The sequence below is a fragment of the Tachypleus tridentatus genome, chromosome 13 (genome assembly GCF_004210375.1).
Source record: "Tachypleus tridentatus isolate NWPU-2018 chromosome 13, ASM421037v1, whole genome shotgun sequence".
NCBI classification, from domain to species: Eukaryota; Metazoa; Arthropoda; class Merostomata; order Xiphosura; family Limulidae; genus Tachypleus; species Tachypleus tridentatus.
In genome coordinates this window covers 254,605,299-254,623,198 of record NC_134837.1, presented here as the reverse complement: position 1 = coordinate 254,623,198, position 17,900 = coordinate 254,605,299, and the positions used below count along the sequence as shown (strand labels likewise).

Below are 17,900 nucleotides of genomic sequence, written 5' to 3'. Positions count from 1 at the left end.
CAGAATTGTTGGTGTAAATAGTTAGTAATGTAAGTTTCAATTGAGGCTAAATTTAAACAGCAATAGCATCCAGAATTGTTGGTGTAAATAGTTAGAAATGTAAGTTTCAATTGAGGCTAAATTAAAATATCAATAATTATTCATTTGACACTATTTTCTACCACCAATTGCATTTAATATTTTTCTGGTCTTTGGGATTGATTATTCAGAGTTATAATGTCAAAAGGAACTGTTGTATTATTTCAATGTTTGCTACATAGCAGTAACTAAGCAAAGTAGTGTTTGAGATTTTCTTTATTATTATTCTGTATTAGATGGTGGGAATTGCTTTTGAAATTCATCAAAGTTACAGATTTAAGCACAAAGGATATCCAGATAATAATGTTGATTTTGAAACTGAGCATCACACCATCAATCCATCATTCCTTGATATCTTTCAGTACTCCTTCTGTTATGCTGGAGTTCTCATTGGTAAGGTATATAGAAATTTGTGTTATATTTTTGTAATATTTGAAAAATCAAAATGGCCTTGGGGGTATTTTATAAACCCATAACTGGTCTTGTACCTAATAAGAATATTCTGCTGATTCTATATCTCATATATTTTCTGAAAATTGCAATGAGATTTATGGTGGAGAAATCTGGAGAGAAATTCCTATTTAAGTTAAACAAATATTCCATGTTTATGAAAGTACGTACTAGCATGGTCACTCATTCCAACTTAGTAATATTAAAATTCTCAATAGAAGAAAGCATAAGTCATTGTAAAATAAAATAAACCTTATTAATTAAACATTGAAAACATAAAATAAATGAGAGGAATCTTCAGTAGCTCCAGCTGTGATTAGATCTCAAATTGATCAAAAGATGGTGTTATGAGCTAAATATATGTACTTGAAGAGAAATGTCAGAGCTATTCTATTAGTCACTATGTCACAGCAAATAAGTATTTTGACATAATTGAAAAATCTGTATTTTAAACTTCTAATTGACTGTTCGTAAGTAGTATATTTTTACATATGACTTTACATTGTAATAACCAAGTGAAACATGCTTTAATATAAAATAATTAAACTTAACCTGATTAATGATAATGTATATTTATATGCACATCTTATTCTTGAAAACATTACAAATAATTTATCTGAGAATTATCATATTTCGAACATGTTGCATTCTTATACAAGTTGACCCTTAATTGAAGTCAGACACCATCATAACCCCTTTTTTTGAATTAGACTTTTCCCCTGACCTAACGAACAGCTATACTAGTCTCAACCTAACTGATACGTGTATGGTTACTTCTTGTTCCAACCAACCCAATGTGTTATTTGTACACTGTTTGGTTTTAATATTTTTTAAGTTGCATTACCTGTTGTGAAGACCTATTTTTTATGCACTATTTGGGCGAGTACAGATAAATGTCACAAACAATCAAATATCAGTATACATTGTAGTGACTAAATTTATAATGCCAAGTTAACCAGGTGATATAAAGAATATTCTACTTGTACAATAATGAACAAGTTTTGGGTCCAATTTAGTTTCTAGTGATAAAAATATTTAAACTTTTGACCACACTTTGAACATCATTCTTTACCCAGGACCAGATCTCCCAGTCAGTTTATAATTATCTTTCAACATAAGTACTTTAAAGAAAACTCTCAAAGCACTGTTAACTGCTTCATTTTGTGCATATAGAACAGGATGTTAGTGTTGAGCTATTGGTTTGTTTGTTTTCAAAGCAAGATTTTCATATGCAGCTCAGAAGTTTGTTGTTCATTTTAGGCTTAATGGTAAGAAAATTACCAGTGTTTTATGTTATGGTGAGATTATAGCAAGCTGGTATTAATTAATGTGAGTAATAAGTTCACTATAAGTTTAAATAACGATTTTTCTGTTAATTTTTTTCTTCTTTGTGATTAAGTTATTAAGTTATCATAGGAGGATCAGAGTGAGGATATTCATGACAGATCAGTAGTCTTCTGGCCATCCACAAATGTATAGTTTGAAAGCGTATTTTTTACTTTAATTGTAAGATTTTCTTTTTAGCTATTAAATCTTAAAACAGTAATTACCTTGGTTTATAAACAGTTTTTTTAACTTTGAGCTGCAATTGTTTTCCGACTGGTCACATGTAAACATTTTATCTTTAGAGTAAGTTTATCTGTGATTGAAGTTTTCATGGTTGGAAAGTACAAAAATTTAAAAGTGCAGAAACAATGGACAGCATGTATATAAATTCTTATTTTTCTCAGGACTCGATATAAAATTGGCAAATAAAAGTGTAAAATGTCATAAACAAGAAAGATCCACTACTTTGATCAAGTTTGGATCATAAATATATTATTAACAACAGATAAATTGATTAATATTTCCTTCATTACAGTTTATTATCATTAATAATGATATTTGATTGGAATAACCATAACACTTTATTTGACAGGTCCATATTACAAGTATAAGACCTACATTGACATGTTTTCTGTCCCATACACACCATATATACCTTGCTTCAAAATACTGAAACACAGAATTCGCTTTTTACCAATTTACATTGGGATGTTTTTATTGTCCGACTACATTTTTCCATTGGAGGTAAGAATCTTAAGATGTGAATTTCTGTTTTTAAATATAAATAAATAGCTTATAATACAGGGTGTTCGGAAAGTCACTGTGCACTTATGTATATAATTAAAAAACTGCACAGTGACTTTCCGAACACCCTGTATTATAAGTGTTTTTTGTTTTTCTTACCTTTTTCCAATACTCTGCTACTAAAACAGTGATGCATTATGTACATATCCGAAGTTTCATATAGCCACAAAGCCTTTACACTATATTATTCATTTCAATGTATTATTTTAGAATTAAAACTACAAAATTCTTATAAAAAGATGTAATAACATAAAGCTTCTGACATATATCCATCATTTCAAAAACAAATAATAACATTACACAGATAAATAATACAAGAATACAAACTAGTGTGGTAATGATAAAATGTATTCTTAATAAAAGAGTTATTGGAAGAATTATGGTTATCACAGTGATGGGTCTATTTCATATGGTATATTTGTGATGTGTTAATTGGTCTATTAGTAAATATGTAGGTACAAAAGAAAAGATTTCGTTATATATGGTATATTTGTGATGTATTAACTAGTCTGTCAGTAAATATTTAAGGTGTATTAAAGTTTCTGATTTAGAATTATTTAGCAGGTAAAATACTTGCCCATAACTTGTATATTCATCAGCTGTTTCTGTTCTTTTGAAGTATCTTAAAACTGTCATTCACAAGAAAGTTTGGAGACAACTGGACAGTAAAAGAAGCTATCACATTTCTTACCTCATAATAAGTCTTTTGAAACAGTGTATATTTGTGATAAAGTTTCTTTTGCTAGTGATCCAGGCCATCTCCAAATTTTATATTCTAAAAAGTGAATTCCTTCTCACCAAGTTAGTCTTTCACAGTATGCAGCATCAGAGGATATCCTTGATCAACCCTTTTGGTATCGACTCTTCTACATGACTCCAATCTTCTTTAGCTTTCGCATGAGAATCTACACTGGGTTTGTCTTAGGAGAGTGTGTCTGTATTATGACGGGTCTTGGGGCTTATCCAGCTATTGCTAATCCTAAGACAGGAGAGGGCCCTACAGATTTGGTAGCATTTCAGAAATTGTGAGTCGTAGTAATATTCACTTACTCTGCAAGATTCTATAAATAAACATTACACTGCTGCATGCTAGAACCTGTAGCCATGTCACAGTTTATCATCTAACTCAAAATATAACTTAGTAAATAAAACACTAATTTAATATATCTAACTACGAGTATTTGATGTTTTTAAACAGTAACTTACATCGTGATGAGATTCATCATTTAGTTTGATAGATGACTGCCACATGTTTGATGAGCCCCATTATTAAACTAAATTTTTTTTTTATGGTAGCACAAAACAAAAGTCAGTACTTGAAGTGTTATTTGGTACACCAGTTTTTGTTCACATTTTTAATGCAGTCACTAAAAATATACTGAAAAGAACTTCAGTCAGTTTTTATTAACATTTTAATCAAATCATTAAATTCATAGTTGATGTTTTAAAAATAGCAAAAGTGGTAATTTGTCAGGAACTACAGGTCATAGGACTGAAATTCTATATTTCGACTTCTCTGACTTGAAATCTGAAAAGGTAAAATTATGATAAATGAGAGATGTTTTATTTACTTGATTTATGCCGCATATTTTTGGCCTATTGGTTTCCACCTTTTCACCAGCTCTCAGCATCTAAACTATAACTTTGAAAAGACATTAAAACTTTCTATATTACTATGGTTAACTAGGTTATTGATCCCTGATATTAAAACGTTTTTGTTATACTTTTATAGCTCAAGGCGTGTGAGAAATTACTGTTAATTATATGAAGTGGCATTCTAATAATGTTAGTTCTTTTTGAACACGTTCAACAAAGCTAGAGTTAAGAAAACAGTGCCTTCCAGCATTTCTTGACAAATTGAGGGTCCAAATAATGGCAAGTTCAAAGTATGTGCATGACAGTGATGGCAATACCTAAAAGAACATCTCTCTTTTAATTTGTTTTTAATCCAAATGAAAATTTATGTAAAACATTGTGTTACATTATAGAAGATTTGTTTTACAAATTAATTACCCCTCAGTGGCTTAGTGGTCAGCATGGTATACTTCCCATAACACAATTCATTTGTATCGGGTAAAAAAACAATACTATTAAATCAAAAAGCTTTTAAAAAAACATTATATTAAACTCACAAATTAGATATTCTAAACAGTAGATTTAAGAAATAGAATTGCATGTTAGAAATGAAACTAGGTTTAAGTGCATATATCCCACACAATTTTCTACTTTAGCATAAATGTTTTTAATATTAATTTCAATTTCATTGGGTTTGTGTCTTATGTTCTTCGGTAATATTTTTTAATTGTTTATTATTTCTTATGAAAATTAATCGTATTTGTACTGAGATTTATTAATAACACAGGCTTGTGAATTTAAACTTTAATAATGAATTTTCAATAATATGATAATATTCATTTTTTTCTATTGCATAAATATTTTTTACAGATTGGGAATTAAAGTACTTTTATTTGGATCAAATTATTATTTTGTTTACCACAATGAACATTTTTTGTTATTATGTTTGTTATGTCTGGGTTCCAGAATAATTGATAGGACTTGCATGATGATTGGTTTACAGAAATCTATAGTCAGAGGTTGTCAACATTTTAACCATAACAAAATGTGGCCCAAAATAAATTAAAATGATTCATTTATGTAAAAGTATGTATGAAATTTATTTGCAAAATCTGTACTTGATGGTTAAAAATGGATATCATTTTTGGATTAAATGTACAAGAATTATGTTAGAACATGTAAATCTTTTATGCAGAGCCGTTTTCAATACGAAATGCCTTCAGTGCACTGAATGTAATTTTACAATTCAGTGTTAGCAGTTAAAAGCATGATCTGTTTTGTTTCTTGTTATTTTTTATAATTTTAACACTTTACCACTGTTATGTTGTACTTAACCAATTAATAAGACTCGCAAACATCTGAAAATTATGGGCAAGTCACCTTTTAAATAAATATTTTTGTCATTTATATGGCAAGTTCATTTCTTTTCTCATACAAGTCACAAGTTTTATTCCCAAGAAGAATGTTACAAAAAATGTTTGAAACAGATACCAGTTTAAAAGAAAAATACTTAACTGATTATTAATAACTTATTTCTTTATCACAAAAGTATAGAACCTATAACGCTCACGATCGCGGAGCTCGAGACAAGGAAAATAATTTTAAGGATTATAAACATATGGACCATAAAGCTTCTAATTTTGTTTTTTATCAGTAAATGGTTATGAAGACTGTATGGTCATGATCAACTTCCACCACTGGAGTGACTGAGATGTGCTGCCACCTGAAGTGTTTTACTGTAACTACTGATATTAATAAATATAAAATTAGAGTTAAGAGACCTAAAGATTTTAGTTGAAAAGAATAAATGCACTTCGTTTTTGTGTTCAGTTTAGTATTTCATGTACTTGTGTATATTTTGGTATCATCTGAAAGAAATTTAATGTATTTTTGGACCATTGAAGAAAAAACGTTTCTTTTTTGTTTTTGTAGTAAAGATAACCAAGAAGCTTGGAGTGAAACTGAATACAACTTCCAAGCTGTTCACAATATTGATGAGTTTGGTAGTGAGTTCCTTCCAACGATAAGGGAAGGGATCCGTTCTTGGAATCGAACAGTGCAGTACTGGTTAGTCATGTTTGTGTATAAACAAGTACCATTTACAAAACCAGTTCGGTAAGTTGATTTCTTTTTGTGTGTGAGCTTGTCCTAAATATGGTAATTTGACATAAGAAATGGTTCAAAACCTCAAAAAATATGTTTAAATCTGAAATACTGACAGCCTCTCCTGCTGCTGACGAAACATGCAACTAAAAATTTTGGAATGCTCTTTATGCATTGCAGAATGTGTCACCCATAATTATCCACTCTCTCTTCCTCCATTTTATTTATTTCACGAATGTAAGCTATGCTTTTAATACCCTAAATGAGATTTTCTTGTAACAGTCATGCCATTCACCTTGCTGTAATGTTCTTTGTAAGGTAACTGTTTCTATCTCTGTTGGAACATTTGTAACTAAAGCAGTTTGCTGTTAACACTTACAGCAAAATGTGGATTTTACACAAGCTCTGGTTTTTCAGTGCATTTGTGCCATTCAGTACATGTATTTCTACTGGTGGTTGTCATCACGTCATTTGCTACTTCTCTTTGTATTTGATAAAGGTCAGTTGTTTTGCTTCAGCCTACTTTCCTTCAGAATCTGTAGAGCTACATTTATACGATGCTTGCCCTAATCTGCTGGTCTTATTTCTTTTGCTTTCACTTTTTTACATTAAACATATTTCTATTACAACACGGCTCGGCATGGCCAAGCGTGTTAAGGCGTGCGACTCGTAATATGAAGGTCGCGGGTTCGCATTCCCATTGCGCCAAACATGCTCGCCCTTTCAGCCGTGGGGGCATTAAAATGTGACAGTCAATCCCACTATTCGTTGGTAAAAGAGTAGCCCAAGAGTTGGCGGTGGGTGGTGATGACTAGCTGCCTTCCTTCTAGTCTTACACTGCTAAATTAGGGATGGCTAGCACAGATAGCTCTCAAGTAGCTTTGTGCAAAATTCCCAAACAGACTATTACAGCAAATAATGTATGTGTCGTGGTTCTTGTGGAGGATTGGTTTTTTGTCCACTTTGACCCAACCCATCATTAGTTTTCAGCCCTACATGTTACGTCTTGCCTTGTAATAAGACATTCATTTTCTGCACTATTATTAGTTATGCTCATTTTCTTTGTTATTCATCAGGATTGCATATCTGCTTTGCCATCTTCTTTACCCCTGAATATCTCTGTTATTGTTTGTTACTTACAATGTGACTTTCATGGTCCATGGACACTCACCATTTAAAGTGTGATGAAAAGTTTTAATCTCTTAATCAGTTGACTTCCATGTGTGTATACATATAAGAACAAGAAAGAGTGTTTTATTACTTGTTTTCCATTCAGGAGAAGTTTACTTGTAAAAGTATGTAGTATTATTCTGTGGTTGCTACATCACTAATACTTTTAGTTTGGACCAGCATTGATGAAAGCTATGTGTAGTTTTTATGACTCACTCATTGACTACTTCTTCCTAGAGTTCATCAAGTTCTTCACTTCAACTTTCGACTCACCATCCAAATGAATATTCCAGTTTCTATTTTATTTTGGTTCTGGTAACTTAAAACTTCTTCCATAGAAAGAGAGATGTCGATTTGTACTTTAGGTTGAAAAAACAACTATCTCTCTTTATGATGTGAAGGACAGTAAGGGATTGAAAAGGGTATTTCACCTTTTGTGTCTCATTTTCCTTTTCATATATTCTTTCTTTCTTAGTAGCACTCACAGAAATCTTCTGAAAGTTTGTGTGCCATGTTTTTGGATGATGAATTGGTATTTCACTGTTTGTTAACGTGCCCTGATTCATTCATCTTTGTTTCTCATATGGTGGAGTGATTTTTGTGTTGATGGCCTTTCTTTGTTACTTAATATGGGCAGGGCACAATATGTTTTAATATGTAGTCAGATCATTAGCTGATCTGACTGATTTAAACACATTAAATGATAATTGTCATTATTGTATGAATGATTGAAGGATTCTTGCTCAGTGGTTACCTCACACCAAATTGACTTCTCTGTTAGCCCCATCTCTAAAATGAATTGTTCACAAGTCAATTCTCGGGTTATTCCTATTTTGTATTAACTCTCTCTTAAGTATTCTTCACACATTTCTTTTGGTTTTATGATCCCTTGAATTTAACGTGTGCATGCATCTGCCAAACTCTTCTTCTCTGATTTGAGCACAGTGGCTTTTCTTTGTGTGAAAATTGCCTGCGATCACCTGTACATCAGCTGCCAACATTGGGATCTTGCACCTTTGTGTGAATTATATCCTCAAACCTTTTTCTGTTGGAATTTCTCTTGCTTCTCTCATCCATATCTAAGACTTCATATTGAAGTCTTTCTCCAGAACTATGGTAATGTATTAGGAGAATTATTATCTTTAGGGTCTGGTCTGATTAGACATCCCATTCTCATAATACCTTGTTAGAAGTTTGGGCTGTTCCACAGAAATATCAGGAATTCCTGTCCTTGTTGCACCACTACTGTGTTTTATTACTCTTTGCCTGTGGTTACACACACCAATAGGCAGGGTGGATTTTATCTTGCAACTTTAAGTTACCATTTTATTGCATTTTATTTTATTTTATTTTAACTAGTAGTAGATACTTTAAAACTATCTTGGAAGAATTATTATTCTATATGCCTACTGTTATGTATTACAATTTTAAATAGTCTAAAACTGAGCTAAATTGTAATTTAGATTTAGAAATTAATGTCTTTGTATCCAATTTATGATATTTACCAACAAGATTGATACACAGATTTGTTTTTAATGCAAATATATTTTAATATACAAACAATAATACAATTTACAATAACAGTTATTATAAATAATGATATATGTGCAAAAGGTGTACAAACTTGCAAAAAATATAACGTCATCTTTCTGGTGTGGAACTTTCTCAACATCTTACTGAAGGTTTACAATGAAGTAGTTAACTTCAAGTTGATGTCGGTACAATTCACTTAATAGGGGACTGTTTGGGTCTTTTTTCCATTTTGTCAGTTCTCCTTCAGCACTCTCTAATTTGGTCAGTTGTGTGACTCACAGGCCATTTGTGATGTGAATAAAGTGGGGCTACTACCTCTAGGTACATCCTTTTCTAATACTTGTCTGAGGTTGCTACCCCAAGAGCATGACACAATATTTCTTCTACCAGTTTATGCCACCACTTGTTTCCTGTTGTCAATGCCCCAAGTTATTTTGTTCTTTTTTTCTAAGAATGCCTTTCTTCTGAGTACCCTTTGTCCAGTTTTCAAGAGACTGATTCACTCCACTCATTCTTCTTTGAATTCAATTCTGCAACTTACTTTTTGGCTATGGCTCCTGTTCTAACTCTTCATGACTATATATTTTTAATAGTATCATTTAGTGATTCTCAGCCTTTTTACAACTGTAGACCACATAGTTCTAATCCCAGAATACACGGACGGATTTATATATTATTAATTTTTTAAAGTAATCTTATGGTACTTTGTAAAGCAATATATTTCAATTATGATGTTTCAAAAGCATTTTGTATTAAACTGTCTTGCAGACCAATGGTTGAGAACAAGTGACTTATGTTATTACCTTCCTGTCCTGTAACTTGTAGTTTTATATTGTTAGTGCCTTTTCATGTCAATCAGTTTTTACCTCCTTTACTGGGTGGATATTCTTAGTTTTGGTGTTTCAGAAGAAAATGTATCTTGTTTTTAAATTTCATATTTTTGGCTTAACCTCCCACCACCACTTGCCTACAACCAAAACTTAACAGAGACTGCAACTTTCAATAAAATTTAAAATTATGGAAGAAAAGTAAAGTTTATGTAACATATGTAACATTGTATATTAGACATTCACACTCATAACACAGTTGCATTTCTTACAGTAACAAGAAAGTATTTTTTATATTTATTTGTCTATATCCTATTTCTTTTAGCAGTATTCTTCATTTGGTTAGGTTAAAGTGTGTTATATGTTCTTTCCAAATCTTTTCCTATCTCAGTCTTATATGTGAAACCAGTCTTCTCACAGTATAAACAAGACTTCCAAATCTAATGGCACTTCCATTGTATTATTAGATTTGTGGCCAACAAAGTTGCCCATATTTTTTCAATGTATGGTTGTGAAGCCTAATTTTGCAACAGAAACTTTGTGAATATTGTTTTTTTTAAGAAGAAATATGCATTCTATATTTTGTTAAAGTAATTTTCTTACTTACAACTAATCTTAACAAGCAAACGTTGGAAAATTCCAAAACATTTCTTGACTGTATAAAGTTACTTTCAACAAAATACAAAGGCGAAGATTTTGCCTTTAGTAAGTATTTATATGAAACTTTGTAATTTCTTGCTCTCTTTAGTGTTATGCATGTTATTTTATGACCTTCATTCAAACGAAATGGATTTTTTCCACTGTATAGAATCTCAGTAGATTGATTTATGTACTGTTTTTTTTCTATGACCAACTGTAACATTACTAACTGGTTTTTGTATCCTGAATAATGATGATTCTACTTTAATATATATATGTTTTCATTGCTTTTTCCACAGGATGCTAGTCACTATGATGGTTAGTTCTTTCTGGCATGGAATCTACCCCGGATACTACTTATGTTTGTTGAGTGCACCTTTATTTCTCTTAGCTGAGGCCGAGGTGGAAAATTTGTTTAAGAAAAAGGCATCCCCTCTAAGAAAGCAGTTGTTTGATTGGATTTGGTGGATTGTGAAAATGCAAGCCTTTTCTTATATGGGGATGGCTTTTCTTCTGTTGAGAATAGATAAAACTCTCCATTACTGGTGGTCCATTTATTTTATTGGACACGTTTTCATTCTGGTTATTTTCGTTGGAACGCTTTTGTTGAAGCACATGTACGACACTAAACTTAAGAACAGCTAACTAACACATACGTCACGACATTTTCTGCTAGTTGCATAACAAATATGTCATGACATATTTCTGCTAGTTGCATAACAAATACGTCATGACATATTTCTGCTAGTTGCATAACAAATACGTCATGACATTTTCTGCTAGTTGCATAACAAATACGTCATGACATATTTCTGATAGTTGCATAACAAATACGTCATGACATATTTCTGCTAGTTACATCTTTCTTTTTTATCAATAGTTCAAGAGTTTTTAGCACAAATTTTTTGTTGCCAATAGTTTTAAAGTGTTGTTTCATCTGACAAAATATTAGTTTCTTTATTCATTTTAATTGTGATTGAAATAAACTGTGGAGATGAATAATGATGAATTTCTTACTAAACACAAGAATCACTGACTGATATGACACTATATCTGTTGATAAACATTCATGCACTTGTATTGAGTGTCTAGTGATTTAATGATTTCTTTTTCTTTCCGTTTACTAAACGTTAAAGGCTAATAAGAACAACCAAATGGTTAGCATGACAAACAGTGTACATCTCTGTTTTTGTACTTCATGTTAAAGTACATTTTAATACAAGCTGTGCTTCACACTTTGGTAATGTACATGTATTATAAGAGTAGTAGTCAGATCCAACTGTTTGGTCTATTACTTCAACATTTGTGATGGTTAGTGAAAATGGCTCATTTTCTAGCTTTGTGTGAATTTCAACAAAAACAATAACAAAGATTGAAATAACTCTTTCTATCGACTTGTCCAGTAATAAACCAAAATAAATTAATTTAATTTTTGTGTGTTGTAAAACTGAATTTATTACAACATATTAAAACACCTTTTCACCCATCCCAATATTATATTAGTACCCTAAGATTTCCGGTAAAAATCCCTGTTGCACCAAACATGCTTGCCCTTTCAGCCATGGGGCGTTATAATGTGACAGTCAATCCCACTATTCATTGGTAAAAGAGTAGCCCAAGAGTTGGCAGTGGGTGGTGATGACTTAACTGCCTTCCCTCTAGTCTTACACTGGTAAATTAGGGATGGCAAGCACAGATACCCCTCTTGTAGCTTTGTGCAAAATTCAAATCTTCCCTCTAGTCTATCTTTTCAAAATTACTAGCAGTAGGTAACCCTCTTGTAGATTTATGTAAAATAAAATAAACCAAAGTAACTAATTGAAAATTGCTCTTTTCTTTGAATTCTAAGAAAAGATTTTAAAAATGATTTTTATTATAATACAATGTTCAGATTAATAAACAGTATGTTTTTAATCTAGCTAATTTTTTTATAGGAAAATTACATATTTTACATCCAAGTAAACAAATTATTTTACACTTTTTTTCCACAAGTATTTAAAATGTTTGGTAGAGGTAAACCTAATATCACAGTTAATAGTTTAATAGTGATGTTTCACAATAGCTTGTGTGATGGTGAGTTTACTTGGTAATTGCTGCACAATTTTATAACCCTGAAGAAGATACTTCTGTGCCAAAGATCTTCAGTATTAACTTTTTGTTTTTGCTTTTAAATGTAATTGTCTTGAAGAAAAAGAAATGTTGAGAAAGTAATAGTAATACCTGTTTGTTTGCATAGGACAACAACTGAAATTACTCACTTTTTTACTTCTGTCCACATTTATTTGGAATACAATGATATTTTTGTTGAACAAAGTTAATGTAAAGATAGAGATTTTTAGAGTAATTTACTGTAAATTACTTTACATATTGTCATTTTTAATTCATAAGGTTTTGGTCATGGTACAGATGAGATTTAATGCATTAGGATGAAAGCCTGGGAAAAAAAAAATTATCACTTGTTATGTACTTGTTTTTTCTATAATATTTTGTTTTATTATTTTTTCATGAGAAAAAGAGATAATTTATTATTTGCTAATCAGGTGATAACTGGGAGATACTTTTGTGTACTTGATTTCTTTATTGTTTCAGACTGTGAACCGTATTGTATTGTAACAGTACAATCTACATTACTGACGCACTAAGGAAATTCTACAAGTTGAAACACGTTTTAGCCCTATGCACAATTTTCTGAAATGACTTTTATATTTATGTAGGAATTTTAGAAAATTGTTTTTAAACTTGTATTTTGGTTTATTTTTGTTTAGTCCATCAGTAATGTAGTTTGAGATTAAATGTACTATTCCCTCTAGTGTCATTTTTCCATTTTCCTAGAAATATGTTTTAAAGCTCTAAAGTATGATCTGTATATTAATTTTATTAAACCCTGTAGCTTTATAATGATTAAATAAATACCTCTTGACTCGTATTCTAAGAATAACACTTTTAATGTAATATGTTGGAACAACATGGGACCTATTGGTCCATCTCAGATGTACCATCCTCTAAACTAAATCCAGCTCTTATCTTTCACATATCCATCAAGCTTTCTCTTAAACTAACATAAATCTACTGCCTCCACAACATCCAAAGGCAACCCATCCCAAAGATTAACCATCCCGTTAAAAAAGGAAACTGTCACATTTTAATTTTTAAAGTTCCTGGAAATTTGTAATCTACTATTTTATGTATTTCTTGAAACTTGTGAATTTATTGTGTTAACAATGATTTTGAAAGGGCATCATGAATAAGTGTTCTAAGATTAACAAAACTTAGATGTATCAGCTGTAAATATGAGATAACACATATTGTGGAATTAAAGATTTATTTAAAAATGAAAGATCAGACTATTTAGTTATTAAAAAATCACATTAACAAATAATATACAATATACAGGTTATTTAGTTCAGATGGCTAATTCTTGTAACTAATTCTTGAACATGCTCTTTGGGAAAAAAAAAATAAATATTAGTTTCTCATGTCTGTCTAGTTCATAGAATAAATAACACTATGTAACACAAATTTTATTCCTGAATAGTATGTGTTATTTCTTAATTGCTTATGTTGTAAAAGTATAGAAAATGGCCATTATTCCCTCCAAACATTGCTTTTGTGACTTGGATAATGATATTTAGAAATTAACCTATTTTCTATGTAAAAACAGGCAAATTTGTACATTTTCATTTGCATAAGGTCTGAATAAAACAACATATGAATCAAGATTTACATGTATTTATACTAAAGTTATACAAAAGTGTTTAGAAGTGAGTAGTTTTTCGAGATTTGCGACTGTAATGTAAATCACTTTCACGTATCATCCCCCAGATGTAGTCTCCCATCATGTTTTCGTTAAATGCTCCCAGGTTACAAAAGCACAGTTTGAAGAGAGAAATAGGTCCTTTCCAGTTACTTTAGGCATAAGCAATTGGGAAATAATTTCTGTCAAGATATGAGAAAAAGTAAAAATTTTGTTACGTAGTGTAATTAATGCCTTTTTCTTATAAACTTTGAATGGGAAAGAATATTTTGTTGTTATGTCTTTTAAGTTTTGCAGGAGAAGAAATAATATGATACATTCCTTTAGTTGTATATTCAGATTAATAGAAATAAATATCAGAAAAGGTCATCTGTATCACCCAGAGATAAGCTAGTTGATGTGTAAAATCATCAGTCAGTACCAATCAAACCAAACATGCAGTTAGCTGTAAGTCTCCTTCATTCTCTGTTTCTCAGAACAGCTGGTACAGGTATTAACACTTTTACTGGTAAGGAGAGAACAACATTTCGACCTTCCAAGGTCATCTTCAGGTTAAGCTGTTCTGAGATACATTTTCATTTCAAGTGAGTTTCTCGTCATCAAGAATTTCTTCATTCTCTGTTGAAAGTGCTCAGTTAACAGAAAATGTGATGTGTCATAATTGAGGAGACATTCATTTTTCTTAAGACATTTACCCAGCAGTTCTTTTTTCAACATGTTTTTCCAGACTTTTAACATGCAATGATTCAGATATTTGTTGCTCAAAACTGCTGTGAAAATTAATTGCTAGTGTTCTATCATAAGGACCTAGACCCGTGTTGCTATTTAAATGTAATTTGTGTATCTTGGCAGACTAAGAAACTTTATTTTCAAATGGAAAGCACCCTGATATTACTGAAAACTACCCGAAATGGAACAAACTGAAATAAGAGATTGAAGAGAACAAACAAGTGTTTTTAAACTAAGTATTCTTTCTATCAAGTTGTCCAATGGTATGATTTATTTCCTGGGATTTTTCACTAACTGCTACAAACTGTTTTTTTAAATAAAAGTTTGCTACTTACTAGTTGTACATTAGCAAGAAAAAAATGTTTCTTTTATATCATTGTGAATTTTTGGTCAGTATACCAAGTGCTTCAATATTGCAGTTCACCCTCAGAATGCTCAGATTTTGAGAGTTTTTTTTACTCTTATTTATACAAATATCTTCTGAAAATATTATGATTCATTTGTGAGACCACTTTAGATTTTATTTATTATTATTTATTTATAATCAATTTTGTATATGCCTTTCATTTACAAAAAATAAATATTTTGTGTAAACAATCTTGTAATTAGAATGTGAGATGTTAAAAGGTGCAATGATCTCATGAAGAAAATCATTAAAAATGGTTTCATTATAATGCACACTTTGTTTCAGAGTTTCACTCATGATTTTGCTTTGGTGATTTGTAAAGACATTCTTGTATGCCAACTTTCAAGTATATGTAGTAGTAACACTTTCATTTTATTAGTGTAAATTGCTCGTGCTAACAGGACCCTGCACATGTTACTGTCACGACGAAACTCTATAGGGAGGCTCGGTTTGTTCGATTTTAAGTGAGTCTAGCTTCTGATTTTTATTTTTTTTATTCCTACTAATTCTATCATATAAAAGATCTCCACGTGTTGGCTGAATCTGTTTTTGAATGTTGCTAAGCCACTTATCTTCTTATAGTGATTGATTTCTGTCACTTTTATTCGTTATTCTTGTATACTGAAAGGAGTATCGAAATTGAAATGTTACAGATTTCCTTTGTGTGATCATTCTATTTCTTTGCTGTCTATTTAGTTATGTGTGCTTGAGATACCAATCAGTATATCTGTACAACTTTATTGCCTCTCATTCTATGTAGATTGCAGTATACTTTGCAGAACTGACCTGACCTTTCTCTCTTTCATCAGGGCTTGGCATGGCCTAGCGCATTAAGGCGTGCACTTCGTAATCTGAGGGTCGCGGGTTCCCGCCCGAGTCGCGCCAAACATGCTCGCCCTCCCAGCCATGGGGGCGTTATAATGTGACGGTCAATCCCACTATTCGTTGGTAAAAGAGTAGCCCAAGAGTTGGCGGTGGGTGGTGATGACTAGCTGCCTTCCCTCTAGTCTTACACTGCTAAATTAGGGACGGCTAGCACAGATAGCCCTCGTGTAGGTTTGTGCGAAATTCCAATAACCAAACCAAACTCTCTTTCATCAACTTACAAGGAATTTGGGGTAAAGCTATTTTTTTTACAGGTCTCATAAATGTACATATAAAAAAGTATGATATGCAACTTTCATTTTGGTAGTGGAGCATCAGAAAGTTAAATACACTCATAATTTTTGGAGTTTTGGTCAATTAGTTAGCTTTGTTTTGACTAACTTACAAGGAATTTCATATAAATATTCTCCTTTTCAGGTCCAAAACAGGGATATAGATAATTTTATAATTTTTGTTCAATCTTTCATTGAGAAAAGAACAATTTTGTGTTTTTTGTGAAGCATTGATGTATATGTCAACCACCTTGCATATTTTTGCAGCATCTAAACAGTTACTTAGATAGTTTTCAATTTCTTCTGGTTTTTTTTCACGAGTTTTCTAGGACCAAAATTTGATATACTGGGATTACGCAGAATTTCTGTTTGTACATGTAACTTGTTAGAGTTTCATTAGCAAGTACTAGAATTAGCAGTGTATTTGTTTGTTTGTTTTCTCCCAGTTTTAATTGGGGTTGGTTGTTGTTGACTCAGTTTAAACAATCTGGGCTCTGCTTCCAAGGTTTGAGCCACAGTATGTCACTGTAATAGCCAGTGTTCAATCTTACAGTTTAATCAGAATTAACCATGTAGGCAGTGAGTTCTTGCTATTTGCTCATTATCCAGTCAGCAATCCTAAATTAGGGATGGCTGTAGTTGAACCTTGAGGGTTCTGTTCTAACTGCTTAAATCATGTGTTGCATAACATGCTGTTTGTGATTAAAATATCACATACCTTATTATTAATCAAATCAAATTCAATTTAAAAAGTGACTAATCAGCTCTTCCTTCTGTTCATTCTATTTATTTTTATATTATTGATATTTACTTGAGGTTATTTATTGATTGCATAAAGAAAACTTATTTCTCAGTTGTGGCACTTTTTAGCTGCTAAATTAACTGGGTGTTCCTTATTCACGACAGGTTGCAGGAATCTTTTCTTTAATATGTATATTTTAGTATTACATCTATTAAATTATGCTTGGCAGGAATTTATAACTTCATGTTTTCCCTCTCAAATTCCCCACAATGAAGATCTTAGTGTTAGCAAAAATAATGAAGATCCTCTTCTCTGTTTCTATGAACTTGGTAGCTTGTATTGTTCTTCACTTATTTTCTCTTGAAGTTTCAGAACACAGTGGTTTGTATAGTACTTTACATATTGATTCTTGTATTAAGTTTCAGAACACAGTGGTTTGTATAACACTTTAGATATTGACTCTTGTATGAAGTTTCAGAACACAGTGGTTTGCATGATACTTTAGATATTGACTCTTGTATGAAGTTTCAGAACACAGTGGTTTTTTATATACTTAACATATTGATTCTTGTATTAAGTTTCAGAACACAGTGATTTGTATGACACT

At 31.4% G+C, this 17,900-nt stretch overlaps 1 protein-coding gene across 5 annotated transcripts in view; it reads left to right on the top strand.

Annotated features, from left to right (window-relative positions):
• The window catches only part of frj (membrane bound O-acyltransferase domain containing farjavit), a 59,897-nt gene extending 46,055 nt beyond the window's left edge, over positions 1-13,842 (top strand). For all 5 annotated transcript variants that reach the window (XM_076474812.1, XM_076474810.1, XM_076474811.1 and 2 more), the window contains 5 exons: positions 315-471; positions 2,447-2,598; positions 3,475-3,683; positions 6,166-6,348; positions 10,805-13,842. In XM_076474812.1, the coding sequence (XP_076330927.1) occupies positions 315-471; positions 2,447-2,598; positions 3,475-3,683; positions 6,166-6,348; positions 10,805-11,150 (1,047 nt within the window). In that variant the 3' untranslated portion in view covers positions 11,151-13,842. The remainder of the gene's footprint in view (positions 1-314; positions 472-2,446; positions 2,599-3,474; positions 3,684-6,165; positions 6,349-10,804) is intronic.
• Positions 13,843-17,900: the final 4,058 nt, after the last annotated feature.